General features: G+C 49.5%; 2 protein-coding genes and 1 pseudogene across 2 annotated transcripts in view; 1 reads left to right on the top strand and 2 right to left on the bottom strand.

Annotated features, from left to right (window-relative positions):
• Positions 1-2,791: 2,791 nt before the first annotated feature.
• Positions 2,792-2,868, bottom strand: LOC136385086 (U4 spliceosomal RNA; annotated as a pseudogene).
• Positions 2,869-8,239: 5,371 nt separating this feature from the next.
• On the top strand, positions 8,240-10,357 carry NANOS1 (nanos C2HC-type zinc finger 1). Its single transcript, XM_066354849.1, has one exon. The coding sequence runs from the start codon at positions 8,392-8,394 to the stop codon at positions 9,244-9,246; it is 855 nt and encodes a 284-aa protein (XP_066210946.1). The 5' UTR covers positions 8,240-8,391; the 3' UTR covers positions 9,247-10,357.
• Positions 10,358-14,083: 3,726 nt separating this feature from the next.
• The window catches only part of EIF3A (eukaryotic translation initiation factor 3 subunit A), a 43,884-nt gene continuing 36,665 nt past the window's right edge, over positions 14,084-21,302 (bottom strand). The window contains exons 20-22 of the mRNA XM_066355899.1: positions 18,109-18,310; positions 16,858-17,075; positions 14,084-15,294 (exon numbers count right to left, since the gene is read on the bottom strand). Of these exons, the coding sequence (XP_066211996.1) occupies positions 15,065-15,294; positions 16,858-17,075; positions 18,109-18,310 (650 nt within the window). The 3' untranslated portion in view covers positions 14,084-15,064. The remainder of the gene's footprint in view (positions 15,295-16,857; positions 17,076-18,108; positions 18,311-21,302) is intronic.

The following is a 21,302-nucleotide window of genomic DNA, read 5'->3' as shown; positions in this document are numbered from 1 at the left end:
GCTACGCATTGGCCACTCTGTTCCACTTTTTATTCTCACCATCTTGTCTGATCCTCAAACTATAGTATTCACCCATTTTACAGATCACATCTCTACCAGGGGCGATCATGCCCCCAACAGAGATGTGACAAAGTCTGGAGATACTGTTGGTTGTCACAGTGGGGGGCAGGAAGCCATTGCTATTGCCACCTAAGGGACACAGTCCAGGGGTGCTGCTGGACATCCTGCAATGCACAAATTGGCCCCCCAGAATGAAGAATTCTCTTTCTTGATGTCAATCAATGTCAGTGGTGCTGAGGTTAAGAAACCCTGTTATAGCCTGACCAGGCGGTGGTGCAGTGAATAGAGCATCGGACTAGGATGCAAAGGACCCAGGTTCGAGACCCCGAGGTCGCCAGCTTGAGCATGGGCTCATCTGGTTTGAGCAATAAAGCTCACCAGCTTGAGCCCAAGGTCACTGGCTCGAGCAAGGGGTTACTCGGTCAGCTGTAACCCCACGGTCAAGGCACATATGAGAAAGCAATCAATGAACAACTAAGGTGTTGCAATGAAAAGCTGATGATTGATGCTTCTCATCTCTCTTCGTTCCTGTCTGTCTGTCCCTATCTATCCCTCTCTCTGACTCTCTCTCTGTCTCTGTAAAAAAAGAAAGAAACCCTGTTATAAATGAAGAAACTGAGGCTCAGGAGGACAACCTGCCCACAGTCACACAGAGGGTGTGATCAGCACACCAGTGGCCCCAGAGACCTGTGACTGTGTTACCATACATGGTAAAGAGAATTAAAGTTGGAGATGGAATTACTGTTGCTGATCAGCTGATCTTAAAACCGAGAGGTGACCGTGGGTTATGAGCACTCTATCGTCACAAGGGTTCTTACAAGTGGAAGAGGGAAGCAGGACACAAAGCAGAGATGGCAGCGTGAGAAGGTAAGGTGCTGGCTCTGGAGAAGCGGGTGGAGAGGGGCCCGAGTCAGAGGAGTGCCGGCGGCCGCCAGAGACCGGCAGTAGCAAGGGGACAGACTCCCCCTAGAACCTCCAGCAGGAACCAGCCCTGCAGGCAGACACCCGGTTTCAGCCCAACGAGACCCATTCCGGACTTTCGGCCTCCAGAATGGTGAGGAAAGAAGTGTGTGTTAGCCCTGGCCAGTTGGCTCCGTGGTAGAGCGTCGACCTGGCGTGCAGGAGTCCCGGGTTCGATTCCCGGCCAGGGCACACAGGAGAAGCGCCCATCTGCTTCTCCACCCCTCCCCCTCTCCTTCCTCTCTGTCTCTCTCTTCCCCTCCCACGGCCAAGGTTCCATTGGAGCAAAGATGGCCCGGGGCGCTGAGGAGGGCTCTATGGCCTCTGCCCCAGGCGCTAGAGTGGCTCTGGTTGCAGCGGAGCAACGCCCCAGATGGGCAGAGCATCACCCCCTGGAGGGCATGCCAGGTGGGTCCCGGTCGGGCGCATGCGGGAGTCTGTCTGACTGCCTCCCCGTTTCCAACTTCAGAAAAAAAATACAAAAAAAAGAAAAAGAAGTGTGTGTTGTTCTTTTTTTTTTTTTTTTTTCATTTTTCTGAAGCTGGAAACAGGGAGAGACAGTCAGACAGACTCCCGCATGCGCCCGACCGGGATCCACCCGGCACGCCCACCATGGGGCGACGCTCTGCCCACCAGAGGGCGATGCTGTGACCACAGCCACTCTAGCGCCTGAGGCAGAGGCCACAGAGCCATCCCCAGCGCCTGGGCCATCTTTGCTCCAATGGAGGGGATGCGGGAGGGGAAGAGAGAGACAGAGAGGAAAGCGCGGCAGAGGGGTGGAGAAGCAAATGGGTGCTTTTCCTGTGTGCCCTGGCCGGGAATCGAACCAGGGTCCTCCGCACGCTAGGCCGACGCTCTACCGCTGAGCCAACCGGCCAGGGCCTATGTGTGTTGTTCTAAGCCACTGTGCCGGTGGTCATGTGTCAGAGCAGCCAGAGAACACGCGTTAGCATCCCACCAAAGCAGGGGTTGGGAACCTACGGCTCGCGAGCCATATGTGGCTCTTTTAATGGCTGCATCTGGCTCACAGATCTTTAATAAAAATAATAATAACGTTAAAAATATGAAAAATTCTCATGTATCACAATACATTCATTTCCTACCGCTCATGTTCATGGTTGCGGGTGGCTGGAGCCAATCACAGCTGTTCTCTGGAACACCAAATTTTTATTGGATAATGCGGAACGTACACGGGTCGTTGTATGGCTCTCACGGAATTACATTTTAAAATATGTGGCGTTCATGGCTCTCTCAGCCAAAAAGGTTCCCGATCCCTGCACCAAAGTATCATTACCTGTTCGCTTGTCCGCCCAACTAGAGCGTGAGCTCCAGAGCCGAGGGGAACGCCAGTCCTATCCTCAGTCCCAGGCTTTGATGGTGAGCAAATAAAAATCAGAGCTAGACAGAGCCAAGAAAACACTTAGGTCATTCAACTATCTTAAGTGAGAGAAAACTGAGGTTCAGAGAAGTGGAATAACTTGCTTGAGGCTGTTCAATTTACACCAGCCTAGGCCACCACCCTGGTCCTCTCTGGTCAGGAAGTCCCAGAAGCCCCAGGACACACACTACTGCCAACTCATCGTGGGCGGGCACCGTCGGGGCACAGGGACTCCCTCGGGAACTGGGGACAGCTGGGAAAGGGTAAGTGTACGTCAGGTTAAGACCCGGAAATGTCTAAAATGACTTGAGCAATCTTAAAAACGTTCATTCCAACACAGCAGCTGACCCATCTGTACCCACGAAGACCAGCACCTGCCTGATCAGCTCAATGAAGGAGACGCTTTCAAATAGCAATAATCATGCCTCTGATAAACCTCACTGGCTATGATATTGCCACTGTGCAAAACTAGGGAGATGCTTTCACCTGAAGCTCTAGAAAGGCCCACGGGCCCCCAGCAGGTGGCAAACTTGAGGCCTGCTTTCAAGAAGCTTAGCATGTCCCACCTCTGGCCAGAGCCAGAGCTTCAGGCACACTGGGAAAAGGTACTGCACCCACAGGACATCTTTGCCCGCCTGTCGGAAATTTGCCACAATGGACTCATCCCATTTAGAAAAAAGACACTGGACTCCAGATGGGCCAGAAAACTATCACAGATTCACTGGACTATGTCTTCCCACATCCATGAAGGAAAAGGCACCCCCTATATGGGAAGCCCCTGCAGCACACAGCCTACAGGACTGGACACAGCAGCTCCGCTGGGCAAGCTGGTCTCATCACTCCCTTCACTGACCTCATCTTGCCCCGCCATCCCCGCCCTCAGGCCCACTGGAGAACAACCCTGACCTCACAGTCACCATTTTATGCGTTAACTCCCCTGCCTGGGGCCCCAGTCCTTGCTCCTCCCCCCTTGCAGTCAGCAGGGGTTCAAGATGAGCATCAGAAGACTGCCGGTCCCATTCAGCGAAGCAGTGGGCAGCGGGCAGCCAGAACGCAGGGAATTCTGACGAATGAATGTCCACAGAGCAGTGGATGGTCCAGGAAGTATGACAGCCCACAGCACAGGCCCTGGAGAAACACCACCCACGACCTAGCTGGGAGGCGCTGGTTACACTCTTTTTGCCTCCCAAAACTTCTTTTCCTTTCCGTGAAATGGGCGTGGTGGTAGGACCGCTGGGCGGATGTAAGAAACGGTGTGAGTTCATGCTGAGTGCCTTAAAAGAGCTCCGAACGGAGAGCCACTGTTCTTACTGTTACTGTCAGCGCGTCGGCCGGGATATCTGCACTGCAGACCTCAGCTGCCAGGATGCCCTGCGCTAAACAATGTGGGGCAACCAGATTCCTAGCAGCCAGCCACGTTCCTAGGAAGAGGGACAGTGTGTTGCAGACAGAAGGGATTCCTCACTGTACCCAAGTACCCACTACTGGATAAACAGAACAACCCAGACCACTTTGACATGGACTTGGTTTTGTTTGGGGAGGGAATGTGCCCAGTTCTGCCCCGGGCAGCTCCCTGTATGGTCTCCTCCTGCCCCCACGCCTGTGTTCCTGGCTGGCCTCTCCCATGTGGCCCCAGGAGTCTCGCAGCCAGAGGACGACCAGGTGCCTCGAGTGGTCCCAGCTTTGCAGCGAGAGGGGCACAGGCTTCAGTGTGAGCCTGCGGCTCGTACACTGTGGGGCCTTCCCCTCATCGGGAACACGGGGCTGTCACGGCACCTGCCTCCCATGGCCACTGCACTGAGGCCTGTGGGCCCGTGCTGTAATGCACCTGGTCCAATGGAACGCTGTCCCCGCCATTACTATCAGCCCGGAGGCTTTCTCGCCAGGCAATGGCCCTGTGGAGAGGAGACCCAGCCCTCCGCTCTCCGATTTCCTTCCTGCCCTGCCTGGCACACACACAACTCCGACCTGTCCCCCCTCTGCCCGGAATACTGCACCTCACCTTTTCGACAACATCACCAAATGCATTTTTTTTCCATACTACTGCGTGTTTCAATTAGAATGAATTCAGCTACAGATAAAAGAAAACGAGATTCGGTGGCCAAAACAACAAAGAGTCTTCAAGGAAAATGTCCCCAAGGTTGGCCATCTGCAGTGTGCCAGCTTTTTGTCCTTAAGGCTTGCCCCTCGGGGTGGTCTCGGCTCTATAACCTGCTGGTGGCCAAGAGGCGAGGCAGTTTCTTGTTGGTTTTTCTTTTTTCAACAAGGGAGCAAGCTCCCTCCCAGAGTCCTCCTGACAAACCTCCCCTGATGTACCAGGGACCAGGACCAGGGGCTAGCACCTGTCACAGCTCATCCCTGAGGCTGAGGGAGGAGACTCACCTGGAACAAGAGTAAAAGTACCTGTCACCTTACATGATGAGCTCCTGGCTGATGACAGGAGGGAGCTGGGGCCTGGAGTAGTTAAGTCCCTTGTCCAAGGCCACATGCGACTTTGCAGAAGACCCAGGAAGAAAACCCAGCCACTGGCCCAGCAAGCTCCACAACTTCTCCCTGTGCCTTGTCAACCGACCAGGGGACTCGCTGGGCTGGACCACAGATAGGATATGTGCAAAGTCAATACTGCTGCATACAGAAGACAGCCCCCAGCGTGCCCAGATCCACCTCACCCTCATCCAAGCCCCACAGCTTGGGAGCCAAGCACTTCCTGCCCCTCGAAGGAGCTTGGCAGGAGAGTCAGCAGGAACCCAGAGCCTGACAAACAGCATCTCTGTAGCTGCCTGGCCACCGGCCAAGCTGCCTCATTCCCCAGGGCTGACCTCATGCTTCTGAAGAGCCTCAAGACGCCCGAGGTCTGTGTGCTGCCTCTCCGGGTTCAGTTCTGCTGCCAACAAAGGAAACGGCCCAGGCTGGGGGCCACGCGGAGAGCTGGGGACGCAGGGCCTAGTGGCCCGCCCCCCCACCCCCCCACCCCGGCCCTGCCAGAGCCTTCTGCCTGTGCCCACGGCGCCACTGCAGAGGAAACTGCGCAGCCCTCTCCCTCCGTGCAGAGGCCCGTCCTGATCTGTCTTCCTGCCCCCACCAATCCGAGGGTGTCCCTTGAACACACTTTCGCACTCTGGCTATTTCTAGCTGTTCTGTTTCAGACTTCTGGAAAGGGAACAAAAGGCAGGCTTCATGGGAGGTGCTAAGAACATCTCTGAAGTCAGCTCCACCACCTCAGAGGTGGCGAGCTGACAGCAGGCTGAGGCCCGTGCTTGGAGACAAACTAACTGCAGAGTTAATACAGAGCTGAACCAGGCACCCACCCGGCCTTCCTACGGCCTCCCCGTGCACTGCGGGCAACGTGTGCCCCAGAACAAAACCTTCGTGCACTTCGGGCTTTACTTCCAGATACTACCCTTTCTGGATCAAAGACCTACTGGCATCTGACAAGGAACAAAGCTGAGAGCAGACAAGGTGAGCAGCTGGGGGACACAGCAGGGAGCCAGACCCCCAGGCCACAGGAGCTCCCTTCCCCCTCATCGCAGGACATCTCCCCGAAATCATCACGACCCACCCATCCAGCCTGCAGCTCTAATACAAGGCATTTGTTCTTATTAGTGCGCACGTAAAGGTTTTTATTCCCCTGGTAAAGTCACAGGCTAACGACATGTAGGAGAGGAGGGAGACCTCACTCTGCCATCCTCTCTCCCTGCTGACCAAAGTGGGGGAGGGGTCAGACACAGCAGCTGGTGGTTTTAAACTTTCCTTGCAATTTTCCTCAGAACGGAGCTCCCACTCCTCAGAGCCTGAGACGTCCGCATACCTTGTTTGAAAGCATGCCGGCTGCAGGGCTGTGCGAACAGAATGGAATTTTCCATTTATAGAATAATAACCTTCATACCACTCTGGGGGCCTCGTTCTCGTGGTAAGAGCTCAGAGTTGTGTCAGCAAACCTGCCACGCTTCTGCGGGAGCCCCACGCCTTACAGGCTCTTTTATTTATTTTTGGTGGGAGAAGGAGAGGAAATAAAGGAATGATTTTTTCATTCGGGTGCCAACACAAACTTGAAAAAGGAACTGGGTTGGCAAGTGCAGAATATGACTGCCTGGTTTCAGGACTAAAATCAAGCTTGAGGGAGTAGGTGGTTGAGGAAGAGACTAGGAAAACATATCTTCAACCCCGCACTCGGACAGGTGGCCAGAAGGGGCATCAGGTTACTGCCTCAAGTCCTTCCCTGTGCCTGCCACCTGGCCATTCGATTGCTCCTGAGGGCAGCAGCCCAAGTCAAAGGCATGGCCCCTTCTTCCAGCCTCCCCTGTATTCTATGCTTGATTTCTGCTGATGCGCAAATGGGCTCCTAGTGTGAAATACCTCTGGGATCCATCGTAAGCAGGCACGCTACCATACCAGGCACAAGAGGTTCCAGGTCCTAGCCTAGTTCTTGCTGGTACATATTCACCATATGACCTAAGAGAAGTCCTTCTCTTCCATGAGTCTCGTCTCCTGTGTCCATCTGTACAGTAAGATTGATCCCAGAGCCCCCTTCCACTGCTGCCATTCCAACTCACTCGTTCATTCTAACGGTAACTGGTGCCAGCACTAGGTTCTGGGCATCCTTCCCTGAGCCAGCTAAGGCTGCTGGGCACAACCAGAGCAGTAAGCATGGGCTCACGCCTAATGAGGGCTGCCAGCCCAGCCACCAGAGGAGGCATGTTCCCAGTCCCACTAAACCCTACAAAGACCCCTCCCAGTGCCTTCCTATGAAAACACAAAACAGTGTTGCCACTTCTCCAGGGAAGGGCGTGACCACCTCGCACCCTTCCAATCAAAAATCTTCTGATTTTTTCCTGTTTTTACAAAAATATTGTATTCGTTTCAAAGTATTAAATTGTAGTGCTGAATATGCTTTGCTTTTCAAATTGCACACACACCTCACATTTCGATAGTCTTCCAGTGGAAGGGGGTTGGGGGGTTTACACACATATCCCAAAACTAGGGCTAGAAGATTTCTGGTCCAGTCCTCAACTCTACCTAGGTCACCAGTTAATGGCCACTCAGTCTCTGAACACTTGTTGGGGGGCCGCTGTGGGAAGTGCTTCGTTTCTCCACCACTTACTAGGCCGAGAACCTTGAATGCCTGTGAACCTCAGAGGTTGGGGTGAGGGTTTCGTCAGGCTGAAACCGCTCCAAAGTGCTGTGCAAACGGAAGTTTCTTGATTGTTGGGTGGCTCTGACTATAAAACTGCATCCATCGATCGCTCCCAGTCCTGCCTCCCCGCAGCTTTCCTTGTTGATGCTGGTGAGTAGATTGGAGGCGAGAAGGGGCACCTGGCCCAGGGGACTAAAGGCTGGGAGGTGGATGCGTAAACCTTGCGGCATTCCCCCATCGCCATACCCTACCCCTGTCCTTGACGAGTCTCAGCACTACATTAAAGGACCCCCAGGCCTGGTCACCTGTCCAAACCCTCCGCCCAGAGCTCAGGCGAAGGCCGACAGCCCCTCTCTGCTCTCCTCTCCCTCACTTACCCCTCCCGTCCCGGCTGCGCAGGCAGGGAACGCCCCTCCACCCGTGTCACCAATCAGCGTCCGGAGCGGCACCCGTGGCGCAGGGGGCTCTGATCGGCAGCCAATTAGCGCCCGGGCCCGTGGCGGCGCCTCGCCCGCCCCCTCCCAGAATGAAAGCCGCCCGGCAGCCGGCAAGGCTGGCGCAGCGCGCTAGGCGCGAGAGCCGCGTGGTCGGGAGTGGAGCGCGCGCACTGTCCGCCCGCCCCCTGCGCGTCCGCCTCCGCTCCGCCTCGGTCCGGGGCGCGGGCGAGGTGGCCGGGGCGGGGGAGTGCAGTGGGCAGGGCCGCGGCGGCGAGGCCGGGGGGCGGGGAGGAGCTGGGCCTGATAAAAGGCGGCCAGGCGGCCCCACCCCCGCAGCAAGCCGGCCGGCGAGATCCGCGCGTCCCTTCTGTCCGGCCCGCGCCGGCGGCGGGGAGGCGGCGCGCGCGGCCCGCAGCCCGCCCATGGAGGCTTTCCCCTGGGCTACCCACTCGCCCCGCCGCGGCCGCGCCCCCCCGCCCATGGCGCTCGTGCCCAGCGCCCGCTACGTGAGCGCCCAGGGCCCCGCGCACCCGCAGCCCTTCAGCTCGTGGAACGACTACCTGGGGCTCGCCACACTCATCACCAAGGCAGTGGACGGCGAGCAGCGCTTCGGCTGCGCCCGTGGCGGGGACCGAGACGGCGGCGGCGGCTCTCCGCCCTCCTCTTCCTCCTCGTCCTGCTGCTCCCCCCACGCGGGGACCGGGCCCGGGGCGCTGGGGCCGCCGCTGGGGCCGCCGGACTACGAAGAGGACGACGACGACGACAGTGACGACACCGGGGCCAGGGCCCGCTACCTGGGGGGCGTGCTGGAGCTGTGCGCGGGCCCCGCGGAGGCCGGGCTGCTGGAGGAGCGCTTTGCCGAGCTGAACCCGTTCTCCGGTCGCGCAGCCGCCGTGTTGCTGGGCTGCGCGTCCCCCGCCACCGCCGAGGTGGCGCCGCGCGAGGAGCGGGCCCCGGCGTGGGCGACCGAGCCCCGGCTGCACGCGGCCTCCGGGCCGGCCGCCGCCCGGCTGCTCAAGCCCGACCTGCAGGTGTGCGTGTTTTGCCGGAATAACAAGGAGGCGGTAGCGCTCTACACCACCCACATCCTGAAGGGACCCGACGGGCGAGTGCTGTGCCCCGTGCTACGCCGCTACACGTGTCCCCTGTGCGGCGCCAGCGGCGACAACGCGCACACCATCAAGTACTGCCCGCTCTCCAAAGTGCCGCCGCCGCCTGCCGCCCGGCCGCCCCCGCGAAGCACCAGGGACGGCCTGCCCGGCAAGAAGCTGCGCTGAGCCCGGCCTGCTGCCACCTGACGCCACTAGGGTCACCGCCTGCCCACTCTCGTTTTTCGTCTGCGCACCAGCTCTTCCTCACTGCTGGGGAGGCGTGGAGCTCAGCAGTTGGTTCAACTTGAAATGTCGTCTTGGTTTTTTCAAAGCCAGCCGGCCGTTCGGAGTACTGCGGTTGAGACAAGCAGCTAACATCCTGATTTATCTCGTTTCTCGTTTGTGCACATCCGGACGCTGAAGGCTATATGTAATCCACTAACCGAAATATGGCTGTTTAGAGGCGCTATTTACTGTAGACGTCGACCTATTTTAGATGCGCATCAGTATGAAATTGTCTCGGTCTAATCTTGGATGTTTAATTTTATTAGCGGAGGCACTTGACTAGGTCTAGAATATTTTTTTTAAAAGCCTCTTGAAGGAACTTCAGACTGGCGATTTTATGGAATGCCTTTTCCAAAACGACTTTTATTGTTTGCAACAATACATCTTAGTTGTGCTTAATCAGTTATTCTAATTCCAGGAGAAGCAAGCCCCTAGTAGCATCAGTTTTGAGAAGTGAAGGTCTAGTCAACTTCCCAGTATTAATTTGGATGGGTATTCCCTCCTTGTGGCTCGTTTCTGTCCTAGCTGGAGGTGTAAAAATGCAGTCTGTAGCAGGTAGACTACAGCTCCTTATTCTTTTATGTACCGGATCTTTTATTACTGAACTAGCAACTAGCATTTTCCACCTTAAAAAAATTGTGCCGTTATAATCACATTGTGTACACTTTGGAAATGGTGCTGTTTAAATATTTTGACTTGTGTATTTATACAATAACAGTATATGAACTTAATCTTGCTTATAACTTTGCTACTTGGCTTTTTGTCTATGTACCCACCCCGTTTCCAGTTCTTTAAAAACACTTGTGATACTAAGATCAGGAGGGAACAGAATGGACAGACTCACTCAATTTCAGGATTCCTAAATAGTGGGAAGTTCATTCCAGCTGTTGCCTCTCAAACTAAGTGGAAGGTGAAATCCTTTGCACTCTGGTAGGTTAATGTAATATAGTGTTTTAAAGAAGGTTCAACTCTGGGCTGTTTGGCATTAGGAAGTCCTCAAACCAGAATAAGAACTAATTACGGAGTTGGGGGTTGAAGACAAGGAACATACTTTTCTATTCTCATGGGGAAACCAGTCTGCTTCTGGAACCTCACCAGTTTATGGGTAAAGGAGGTTAAACCTGATTCTTAGGCAAGGATTTTTACCCACTACTTTACCTCCCATTAGCATTTTTAAATCCACCAAGTTGAATGCCACACCATGACATGCAGCTATCAAGACAGGAGGCAGAAATGGAAATAAAGATGAACTCGTCTGAAACAAAAAGGCGTAACTATCCGAAGACACTAGCAAGAGATTTAGTCTTAAGTATATAAAGATTCCAGCAGGAGTTTATTGGAAGTTAGACAGCTTTCCTATTAAACAGCTAGCTTCCTCCACAGCAAACTGGCTTGAACACCACTTTGAAGGTGAGATAGGGGCTGGGTTGTATAACCTTGGGTAGCGTGTGTGCCTTTTTGTTCAGAGAAAATCCATCAGAAAGGTAAATGGTGGGGGAACATACTGTCCTAGGAAAAAATAATCTACTCTGCTGGTCTAGGACTTCAGATTTGACTACTCAAACAGCTTAATAAACTCATGTAATTAAAAACTCTTGGCCCTGGCCGGTTGGCTCAGCGGTAGAGCGTCGGCCTGGCGTGCAGGGGACCTGAGTTCGATTCCCGGCCAGGGCACACAGGAGAAGCGCCCATTTGCTTCTCCACCCCCCCCCCTCCTTCCTCTGTCTCTCTCTTCCCCTCCTGCAGCCAAGGCTCCATTGGAGCAAAGATGGCCCAGGCGCTGGGGATGGCTCCTTGGCCTCTGCCCCAGGCGCTAGAGTGTCTCTGGTCGTGGCAGAGCATCGCCCCCTGGTGGGCAGAGCGTCGCCCCTGGTGGGCGTGCCGGGTGGATCCGGTCGGGCGCATGCATGCGGGAGTCTGTCTGTCTCTCCCGGTTTCCAGCTTCAGAAAAATACAAAAAAAAAAAAAAAAAACCTTGTATAAACCAGCTTAAATTAGTTGTGCTTTTGGGGTGGCTTGGCGGTCAATGTGAATTCGTGTTACTCCTCTCACTGCTGTTCTACCTTATTAAGCCTTTGTAAACAGATCAGTGCATTCTTCGGAAGGACTAGGCAGGGCAGCTACTTAGTTTTTTGTTGTTGTTTTTTAACAGAGGCAGAAATAGACAGGAACGGAGAGATATGAGAAGCATCAATCATCAGTTTCTCGTTGCGCGTTGCGACTTCTTAGTTATTCATTGATTGCTTTCTCACATGTGCCTTGACCACGGCCTTCAGCAGACCGAGTAACCCCCTGCTGGAGCCAGCGACCTTGGGTCTAAGCTGGTGAGCTCTTTGCTCAAGCCAGATGAGCCCGCGCTCAAGCTGGAGACCTCGGGGTCTCGAACCTGGGTCCTTCCGCATCCCAGTCCAACGCTCTATCCACTGCGCCACCACCTGGTCAGGCTACTTAGTATTTTTAAAGAGAGAAATTATATACAGTTTCCCGCTCAGGCATGTGGCTTTAATGTATCTTCAATACAAGAATCCCTTGATAGGATGTGCCTCCCTGGGAACACAGTGGCCATGAAGTCAAGTCCAGGTCAGGAGAGTGTTGGGAAGGACATGCAAAAGACCCCCAGGGCTAGTTCAGCAACTACTGTATTAAACCCACTTAAAACACGCCCCTTAGCACTACCCCCCAAACTTGTTTTACTTTTCCAGCTAATGTTAAAATACTGGGAGTTATATAAACAGAATATTACTACCATTAATTTTCTACACATCTTTTATGAATAGTAGTATACCAACCACACTAATACTATATACTTAAGTTTAAAAACTGAAAAAATTCTTATTTTCCTAAGAACATATGATATCATCTACTTGGCTGAAAACAAAACTTAGGGACTCCTCAGAAAAGACTTAACAACTGTGGAGGCATGGACTGCCTTCACCTGCCTGTCATCTGTAGTGACACTTCCAGTGGTTTTATTTCTTAGATTTTGATTTTATAGAGAGGAGTGGACAGAGCTGCTTCACTTTAGTTGTTCACTGCTTGCTTATTGTCATATGTGCCTTGAGCAGGCAAGTCCGGGGTTTCGAACCAGGAACCAGCGACCTCAGCATTCCAGGTCGATGCTCTATCCACTGTGCCACCACAGGGCAGGCCCTCCAGTGGCTTTTCATTTTCCTGTGAAGTCCTTTTGGAAACTGCAGAATTACTATCCTGACAACCTTTTGGCAGAGATTATCAGCCAGAATTACATTTTAAAATTATACCACAAATACATAAGTATTTTAAGGGAATAAAAAGTTTGTCCTATTTTTCTAGTCTGTTCTTAACCACAACATGAGAAACAGAACTTCCATACTGTCCAATATGTCAATTAGTCTTATAAAATTATAACCTACAATCAAAATGGTAAAACACACACACAGAGTCCCTGACCTGAAAACATCCCACACGTACAGATGCCAATTTCCTCCCGGTGGCCACTATGGACAACTAATAGATCGTAGTCTTTTTCCGGCCACTGCCTCCACCCTCCCTCATGCACTTGCATCATAGTAATGGTACTCTCGTTTAAAAATGCAGCGGCCACTGAGAACATGTAAGACTTCTACACATTAGTGAGTCCATTGGTCAGTCAGCTTTGGCACCTGTGAAAACACCCGTGGGGCGGGGGTGCTGGCACAGGGAGTGTAAGGCCCTGGGAGTGGAGCCCTAACAGCAGGATGACGAAGCAGCAGCCGACTTCCACCCTCACCCTGTGCTCTGGATTCTGACTGCCAAGACAAAGAACGTGGGAGAACAGTATGTCTGGAAAAGGGTCCTGACAGGAAGGGTGGGCTTGCAGACGAGTCTGCAAACCTGATCAGACATGCATCCATAACGCATCTAAACAAATCGGCTTCAATGAACCGTCTATCGGGGCCTGTGATACTACACTACAGGTACAGTCCAGCTCTAGGAACGTAAGACTCAGAGCAGGTTACAACCCCCAACTTCTTTTGCCCATTACCAGAGGCGGATTTAACGGCAGGTGGGCACGTGCCCTGGGCGCCGACTTCTGAAGGGCCCCGCCAAACCCCAACTTGACACTCTTTTCTAATGACCAAGGGCCCAATATTTTCTTCTGCGCCTAGGGCCTCAAACGACCTTAATCTGCCTCTGCTTTTTACAAAAGGAAAGGTCCTCTCCCCACAAAAGACTGTGTAAAGACTTCTACTTGTTTGGAAAGAGCTAAATGTTTGAAAAGTGGTTTCCATAATTGGTAACATCAAACTGAAAAGGCTGCTTCTGATAATATTTAAGTAAAAAGGCATCCATACTCCCTCTTCTGGGCTTATGACTGTACAAGAATTCTCACCACTACTCAGTATCAAAAACAATTTAAGTGGCTATAGCCACTATATAAAGTCGCAACTAACATTCTCTGAATTACGATCTCTCTAACTTCAAAGGAAAATCCGAGGTGGTACACCACACACACAACACACACCCAATGCCAATGCCAATGCCAATGCATACAAGCTCACAGAGACAACAGCTTTACAAAGAAACCAAGGGGATTCACCTTAATGAATGAGGACGTCTTCGGGGAAATATCCTAGCCACATTTGCTTTATCGCATACTTGGATATTTTCTTTGCTACTAAACACTGAGACATTTAATGGCACAGGTAAAACTCAAACAACTGTTCAAATTCACCATTATAAACAAAACACTTTATATATAACCACAAATAAACACAAAAAAATTCTGTAAGTATTTTATTTATCATTAAAGAAAAAAACACAGCAGCAAGTTCTGTGTTGGCTTCAATAAGATCAAGTAGTTAACCTTTAACACAGCTACACACTCCAAAATTGAAGTCAACACAGTCGTTACTACAAATTACTTGTTGAAAGACTCTATCCTGAAAAGAAATTAAGAAAAAGAATTTAAACAATTCCTCCAAACCACACATTTATAAATATTGTCATATTTAAAATGCTTGAAAGGCATGAATTCTCCATTAATGGTAAAGCAGTTTTTGCTATTGGCAACAGAAAAAACTCGGCAAGTTTACCAAATCCTTTAAAATGTAAAAGCTCTAACTGTTTTGGATCCACACTTGCGCAGCATTCCTGTCATTACATTAATGACTGCAGATTGCGTTATACTCACCTTCTCTCACGTGAAATCCCAATGTAGTCAATGCTTGTAATGTTTACTGCACTTAAAGTGAACCTAAAAACCTGCTACATTTAGTTGATACCTCAAAATACCTAGAGGTATGTCTCCACTGCTAATGGTGTGAAAATTGTTTCAGCTCCCTGCTTTAGTCTCGAAATACATTTTCTATAACAGAACCTTACCTCATTCCAAGTTAGTATCAGATATTTCAAAATCAAAGGAAAAAAGATCAATTCTATACCAAGATACAGGTGTTATTCAATACCTGAAGGGTTCACATTTTAAATTTATTTTTTAGTTTTTCCTTTTTTTGTAAACAAGTGATTGATGAAATAATGCAACACCTTAAATTCCAGAAAATGGCATGGTTTTCCAATCGCCTGTGTATATGGTGCATGATCGATCTATTATATAGGATTAATGCAAGTTCATGCTTTCTGTGTTATGGTGAGACAACATTAAAGGAACCAATTTAGACTGGTTGAAGCACAAGTATAATAATCCTTGACTGTGACCAAACCTATGTGAGACATGAGTTTGAATCCACTATTTTGAGCCTTAGCGTCGTACTGTAGTCCATCCATCTTCATCAGTCTCATTTTTCGTACGACGGAGAGATTCCTTGTCTTTCTCAGCTCGCCACGAGGCCTTCTCTTTTTCGCCTTCTCTCTCGCGGTCCCGTTCCCGTTCCCGGTCTCTTGAAAGAGCTGGGGGAGGAAGACGACGAGGGGTGTCCCGCTCTTCCGCCCGCTCATCTTTTCGGTCATCGGCACGTCTCCAGGAGCTTGCTGAAAAATTGCATTAAAGACAAGAGAATAAGTTTGTACTATTATTACATTTGCTAAGACTAAACAAACCTTTAGCAAAAAGAATACCTCAAATTACTCAAAAATCCTGTACTCAAGAAAACAATACAGAATCACCATTAAAAAAGAATAAAACCTAAATACATTTTAATCATTTGGATATGTTTCCTTTTTCATTTTTTTTTTTCTTCTTCATTTTTTTTTTTTTTTTTCATTTTTCTGAAGCTGGAAACAGGGAGAGACAGTCAGACAGACTCCCGCATGCGCCCGACCGGGATCCACCCGGCACGCCCACCATGGGGCGGCGCTCTGCCCACCAGGGGGCGATGCTCTGCCCATCCTGGGCGTCGCCATATTGCGACCAGAGCCACTCTAGCGCCTGGGGCAGAGGCCGAGGAGCCATCCCCAGCGCCCGGGCCATCTTTGCTCCAATGGAGCCTCGGCTGCGGGAGGGGAAGAGAGAGACAGAGAGGAAAGCGCGGCGGAGGGGTGGAGAAGCAAATGGGCGCCTCTCCCGTGTGCCCTGGCCGGGAATCGAACCCGGGTCCTCCACACGCCAGGCCGACGCTCTACCGCTGAGCCAACCGGCCAGGGCCTGGATATGTTTCCTAAAAAGACCTTTAAAACATACAGACTTAGAAATATAATTCATATTTGCAGACAAGCAGCAGTCATTGTCCTGGGAAGCATCCTAACGGTGTTATCTACAAAAACTAAGACAATGACAAAAATCTGGCTGAATGAAAAGTTTTAAAATAAAAGAGTATCTAGTTCTTGTTGAAGAAACCTAACAGCTAATATTTTCAATATTGCTATAATAGAAGAAATACTCTTATAATCCATTTATATTATAAAATATTAAAAGCTTGTGAGACCATTACTTAATTGCAGTGGTCACTTTAAACATTAAAGATATTTTTTACTAAAGTTTCAATTGTGCCTGACCAGGCAATGGCGCAGTATAGAGCACTGGCCTGGGACACAGAGGACCTAGGTTCGAAATCCCAAGGTCACCGGCTTAGTGCGGGGTCACCAGCTAGAAAGCAGGATCACAGATGTGAATGATCCCATGGTCGCTGGCTTGAGCAAGGGGTCACTCAGTCTGCTGTAGTCCCCCACTCAAGGCACATATGAGAAAGCAGTCAATGAACAACTAAAGAGCCACAACTATGAGTTGATGGTTCTCTTCCTTCCTGTCCCTGTCTGCCTCAGCCTTCAAAAAAATTAAATTTTCAATTGTTGCAATTTCAAAGAATGTTTTACACTTTGTACTAATCTATAATGTTACTTTTAAAGAACTGATATTGTTTTTGTTTACATAAAATAAGCTATTTCTATCTATCTTACTCATAATCCAACTTAGTCTACTACTATACTTTGAATTGAGAAATGCGCTAACTTCACAGAGCAACCACTGAGTTTATGAGAACTGTGAATTCTAAACTGAGTATCCACAGTCTGTTTTCTTTTTGCTGTTCATATGAATTTATGAGCTAATCAGCCCCAGGAGCCCAGGAGTCGCGGTGGCCGTGCAGCCATCTCTACCTTCCTCACGCTCCGGCCGCACAGGGGGTCCCCTGCGGTCTCTGTCGTCCCGCCTTTCTCTCAGGTCACGGTCTCTGTCATCCCGCCTTTCTCTCAGGTCACGGCGGTCATCTCTCTCGCGTCGGCGCTCATCTCTCTCCCTGTCGTCCCGGCGAACAGAATCTCTCCAGCTTGAAGCTTCTTCAGCTGGTCCTCCTCTCCTCCAATCACTTTCATCCCTGCAGCCATTGAAAATGACAAGTTCTGATGTCAGACTACATAGGTAATTATAAGTGAATGTATCATGGAGCTCAGAGAGCTTATGAATATAAAAAGGTCCAACTTTAAACTCATTACTTCATCTCAATCTGATGCCTCAGGCATAAGGGCATCTGGATGTGTGTGGTCCAGCAGAGTAGCCACTATCCAGAAGTGGCTTCTTAAATTTAAATGAACTAATATAAAATCAAAACGCTGCCTCAGTAGCACTAACCATATTCCATATGGTCAATAGCCCAAATGTGACTGCTGGCTACCAAAACAGACATTACAAATACGGGATATTTTCATCCCCACAGAAGAGTCTATTAAACACTGATGGTCTAGATTTATCAGTACAAAGCCACTAAAAGAAGCTAGAATTATCACTAATAAAGGGGCTTTTTCAATCAATAACTCAAGTGATGCAACTACAAGTTGATGCTTCTCAACTCTCTCCCTTCCCGTCTCTCTCTCACTCGCTAAAAAAGTAAAAGTAAAGGGGCTTTTAATAATTTAGGGGCAATATGAAACTGACTGATGTAAAGCACAGGGAAAAAACAACAGGCTCGTAGAGCTATCTAGACTGTTCCACTACCAAAGTTACACAACCTATAGACAGCCATACAGCTCACGCTTACATTTCCACACAGTAAAAAGAAACATTCCAGCCTGCCCTGTGGTGGCGCAGTGCATAATAGATCCTCAACCTGGAATGCTGAGGTCGCCGGTTCAAAACCCTGGGCTTGCCCAGTCAAGGCATATACGACAAAGAACCACTAAACAACTGAAGTGAAGCAACTATGAGTTGTTACTTCTCACTCCCCCTACCCTCTCTTCTCTCTGTAAAATCAATAAATAAACACTTTAAAAATTAAAGCTGTAATCTAGTAGATAAATTTGGGCAGGAGAACGAATAAAGAGCACCATCTCTCAAAAATGATTGGGAACACACAGGAGGATGTAAACTAGTCCTAAGCTAACTCCACAATAGTTGTAATTAAAACATCAAACCTAGGTCGTCGGAAGCGGTCCTCTCGGTCCCCATCTCTCTCTCTGTCCCTTTCTCTCTCCAGGTCCTTGTCATTCTCATCACGATCTTGACTGACTATCTCTCTTTCCTTTTCTCTATCCCATTCACGGTCTTCTGATGGTCTTGATTCTCGAGGTGGACCCCAACTCTCTTCTCTGGCTTTTTCTTTCTCTCTCCATCCACCTATTTTTTTTTAAAGAAGAAAAAAAAATTTCCACTCAAGAAACAGATTGGTAACTATGAATAGAGACCTTAATGTTGACATTACCCATCACCATTCTGATTTAAGACACTCCAACCTCATTAAAACCACCATTTCCTCATTTCACAAAAACTCCAGCTCCTATTTATAACTACCTATCCTGTTTTCCTAACATACAGAAACATATGGCAGAGGAAGCTGACACAGCCTGGGTTGAGTATCCTACATGCTATAATTTGGGGTATAAAAAATCTGTTTTGATGATAAAAAACTCATTTAAGCAGAAAATTAAAGAAAGCTAGAAGTGAAGGGTAGGAGCTAGAGCTCCAATCATGCACTCATTTATATCTTGCAACACTGTCAAAACCTCTGTAAGTAAAAACACTTTCCTTTCATATTCCTGCCCTCCAACCATTCACTATCCATACAGTCTTTCATTAAACAAGGATAAATCCTTCCACCCTGCCCAACACCTGACACTTAACCATGGGACATCCAAATCTAGAAACACTTATTATATATACCACAAAGAAACCAAGGCAACAGAGATTTCAATGAAAATGAATTACAGTTGCAAAGCTAGTATAGTAATTATTATCACTGTTAGCATTCATATTACCAAGTGCCATCATGCCATTCCAAACTCTGATACACTAACTCATTCAATCATAGCCACAGCACAAAGTTAAGTAGACTTCTTATACTTGCTAATTTGTCTATATGCTAAAATTTATTAGTACCTCCAAATTAATCAAAAAACTTGAGTCACTCACAGACATGTGCAGAGTGGCCAGATATTTGAGTAGCCTGAGAAGTATGTTCTCAAACTAGGCTGAATAATGTGACACTGTCTTCTGCTGCAGCTCTATTTCAAACATACCACTCACAAAAATTAGGGGATATTTCAAAATGAATACAAAATAATTTTTAAAAAGCATTTGATTTTTGGCCCTGGCCGGTTGGCTCAGCGGTAGAGCAATGGCATGGCGTGCAGGAGTCCTGGGTTCGATTCCCGGCCAGGGCACACAGAAGAGGCGCCCATCTGCTTCTCCACCCCTCCCCCTCTCCTTCCTCTCTGTCTCTCTCTCCCCTCCCGCAGCGGGGCTCCATTGGAGCAAAGATGGCCCGGCGCTGGGGATGGCTCCTTGGCCTCTGCCCCAGGCGCTAGAATGGCTCTGGACGCAACAGAGCAACGCCCCAGAGGGGCAGAGCATCGCCCCCTGGTGGGCATGCCGGGTGAATCCCGGTCAGGCGCATGCGGGAGTCTGTCTGACTGCTTCCCCGTTTCCAGCTTCAGAAAAAGTAAGTAAATAAATAAATAAATAAATAAATAAATAAATAAATAAAATTTAGAAAAGTGTTTGATTTTTTTTTATTAAACAAGAACATCAGAAAAGCAAATGACAAGACAATGAAAATTGTTGAATTATGCAAATGATATGCAAAACCAACTCTTATTTCATTGGTAAAAATGTACTATACACAAGGCTGAAAGTGCTGGAGTATCTGCACATTCCCTGATCCCCTCATTTTTGTGAGCAGTGTAAGTGTCCTTTCGGAAGTCTGGTTAATGCCATGTTTCTGCATTTTTGTGCTTTTGCTTAGTGATTTAACTGTTTAAAATGGCCCCAAGGCCCTGGCCGGTTGGCTCAGTGGTACAGCGTCGGCCTGGCGTGCAGGAGTCCCAGGTTCGATTCCAGGCCAGGGCACAGGAGTCCCGAGTTCGATTCCAGGCCAGGGCACACAGGAGAAGCGCCCATATGCTTCTCCACCCCCAACCCTCCTTCCTCTCTGTCTCTCTCTTCCCCTCCCACAGCCAAGGCTCCATTGGAGCAAAAGTTGGCCCGGGCGCTGGGGATAGCTCTGTGGCCTCTGCCTCAGGCGCTAGAATGGCTCTGGTTGCAACAGAGCAACGCCCCAGATGGGCAGAGCATCGCCCCCTGGTGGGCATGCCGGGTGGATCCCGGTCGGACGCATGCAGGAGTCTGTCTGTCTGCCTTGCCTCCCCGTTTCCAACTTCAGAAAAATACAAAAACAAAAAAAGTAAATAAATAAAAACAAAAATAAAATGACCCCAAGCACTGAGCTAAAGTTAAAGTGTTCTCCAGGGTCCCAAACCTAAGAAGGCAGTGGATCCTACCATTCATAGCGAGAGGTGCCTGTATCTGCACTTCTCCCGTTTTTTGCCCACATTTGCCAAACTGACCCTAGACTGAGCATTTATTTAATAAATCCTGGTGGTGGTCCCCCCCCCCAAAAAAAAAGGAAAGAAGAAAGCATATGTCAGATAAACATCATTCAGGAATAAATCTCAGAGCTTTGGTAAAGAGTTCAATGTTAATGAATCAATAATATATACTAACTAAGGCACTTTTAAATAGAAATATAAAAAACAAGTTATGGCCTATGACCCTGGCGAGTTAGCTCAGTCAAGTGTCATCCCAAAACACCAGGGTTGCTGGTTCGATCCCTGGTCAGGGCACATAGAGGAAGTAACCAATGAATACACAACTAAGTGGAACAACAAATGAATGCTTTTCTTTCTTTCTCTAACTGCCCTTTCCCTTCTTCCCCCATTCACGTCTCGCTAGAGTAAATTAAAGAAATATTTAAAAAGTAAGTTATGTAGCTTGGCTGGAGGTACCGCAGTAGAGCATCAGCCTGGGACGCTGAGGACCCAGGTTCGAAACCCTGAGGCTGCTGCCTTGAGTGTGGGTTTATTGAAATGACTCCATGGTAGCTGGGTTGAGCCTCAACATAGCTGGTTTGAGCAAGGGGTCAATGGCTCAGCTGAACCCCACAGTCAAGGCATATATCAAACAATCAATAAACAACTGAAGTGACACAACTACGAGTTGATGCTTCTCATCTCTCTCCCCACCTCTCTCTCCACAAAAAAAAAACTTATGTGCAGTCATCCCTCACCGTATCGTGGTTCACTTTTCGCAGTCTCACTGTATCACGGATTTTAAA

This window comes from Saccopteryx leptura, chromosome 13 (assembly GCF_036850995.1).
Source record: "Saccopteryx leptura isolate mSacLep1 chromosome 13, mSacLep1_pri_phased_curated, whole genome shotgun sequence".
Lineage (NCBI taxonomy): Eukaryota > Metazoa > Chordata > Mammalia > Chiroptera > Emballonuridae > Saccopteryx > Saccopteryx leptura.
This window is presented reverse-complemented; position numbering and strand designations above follow the sequence as displayed.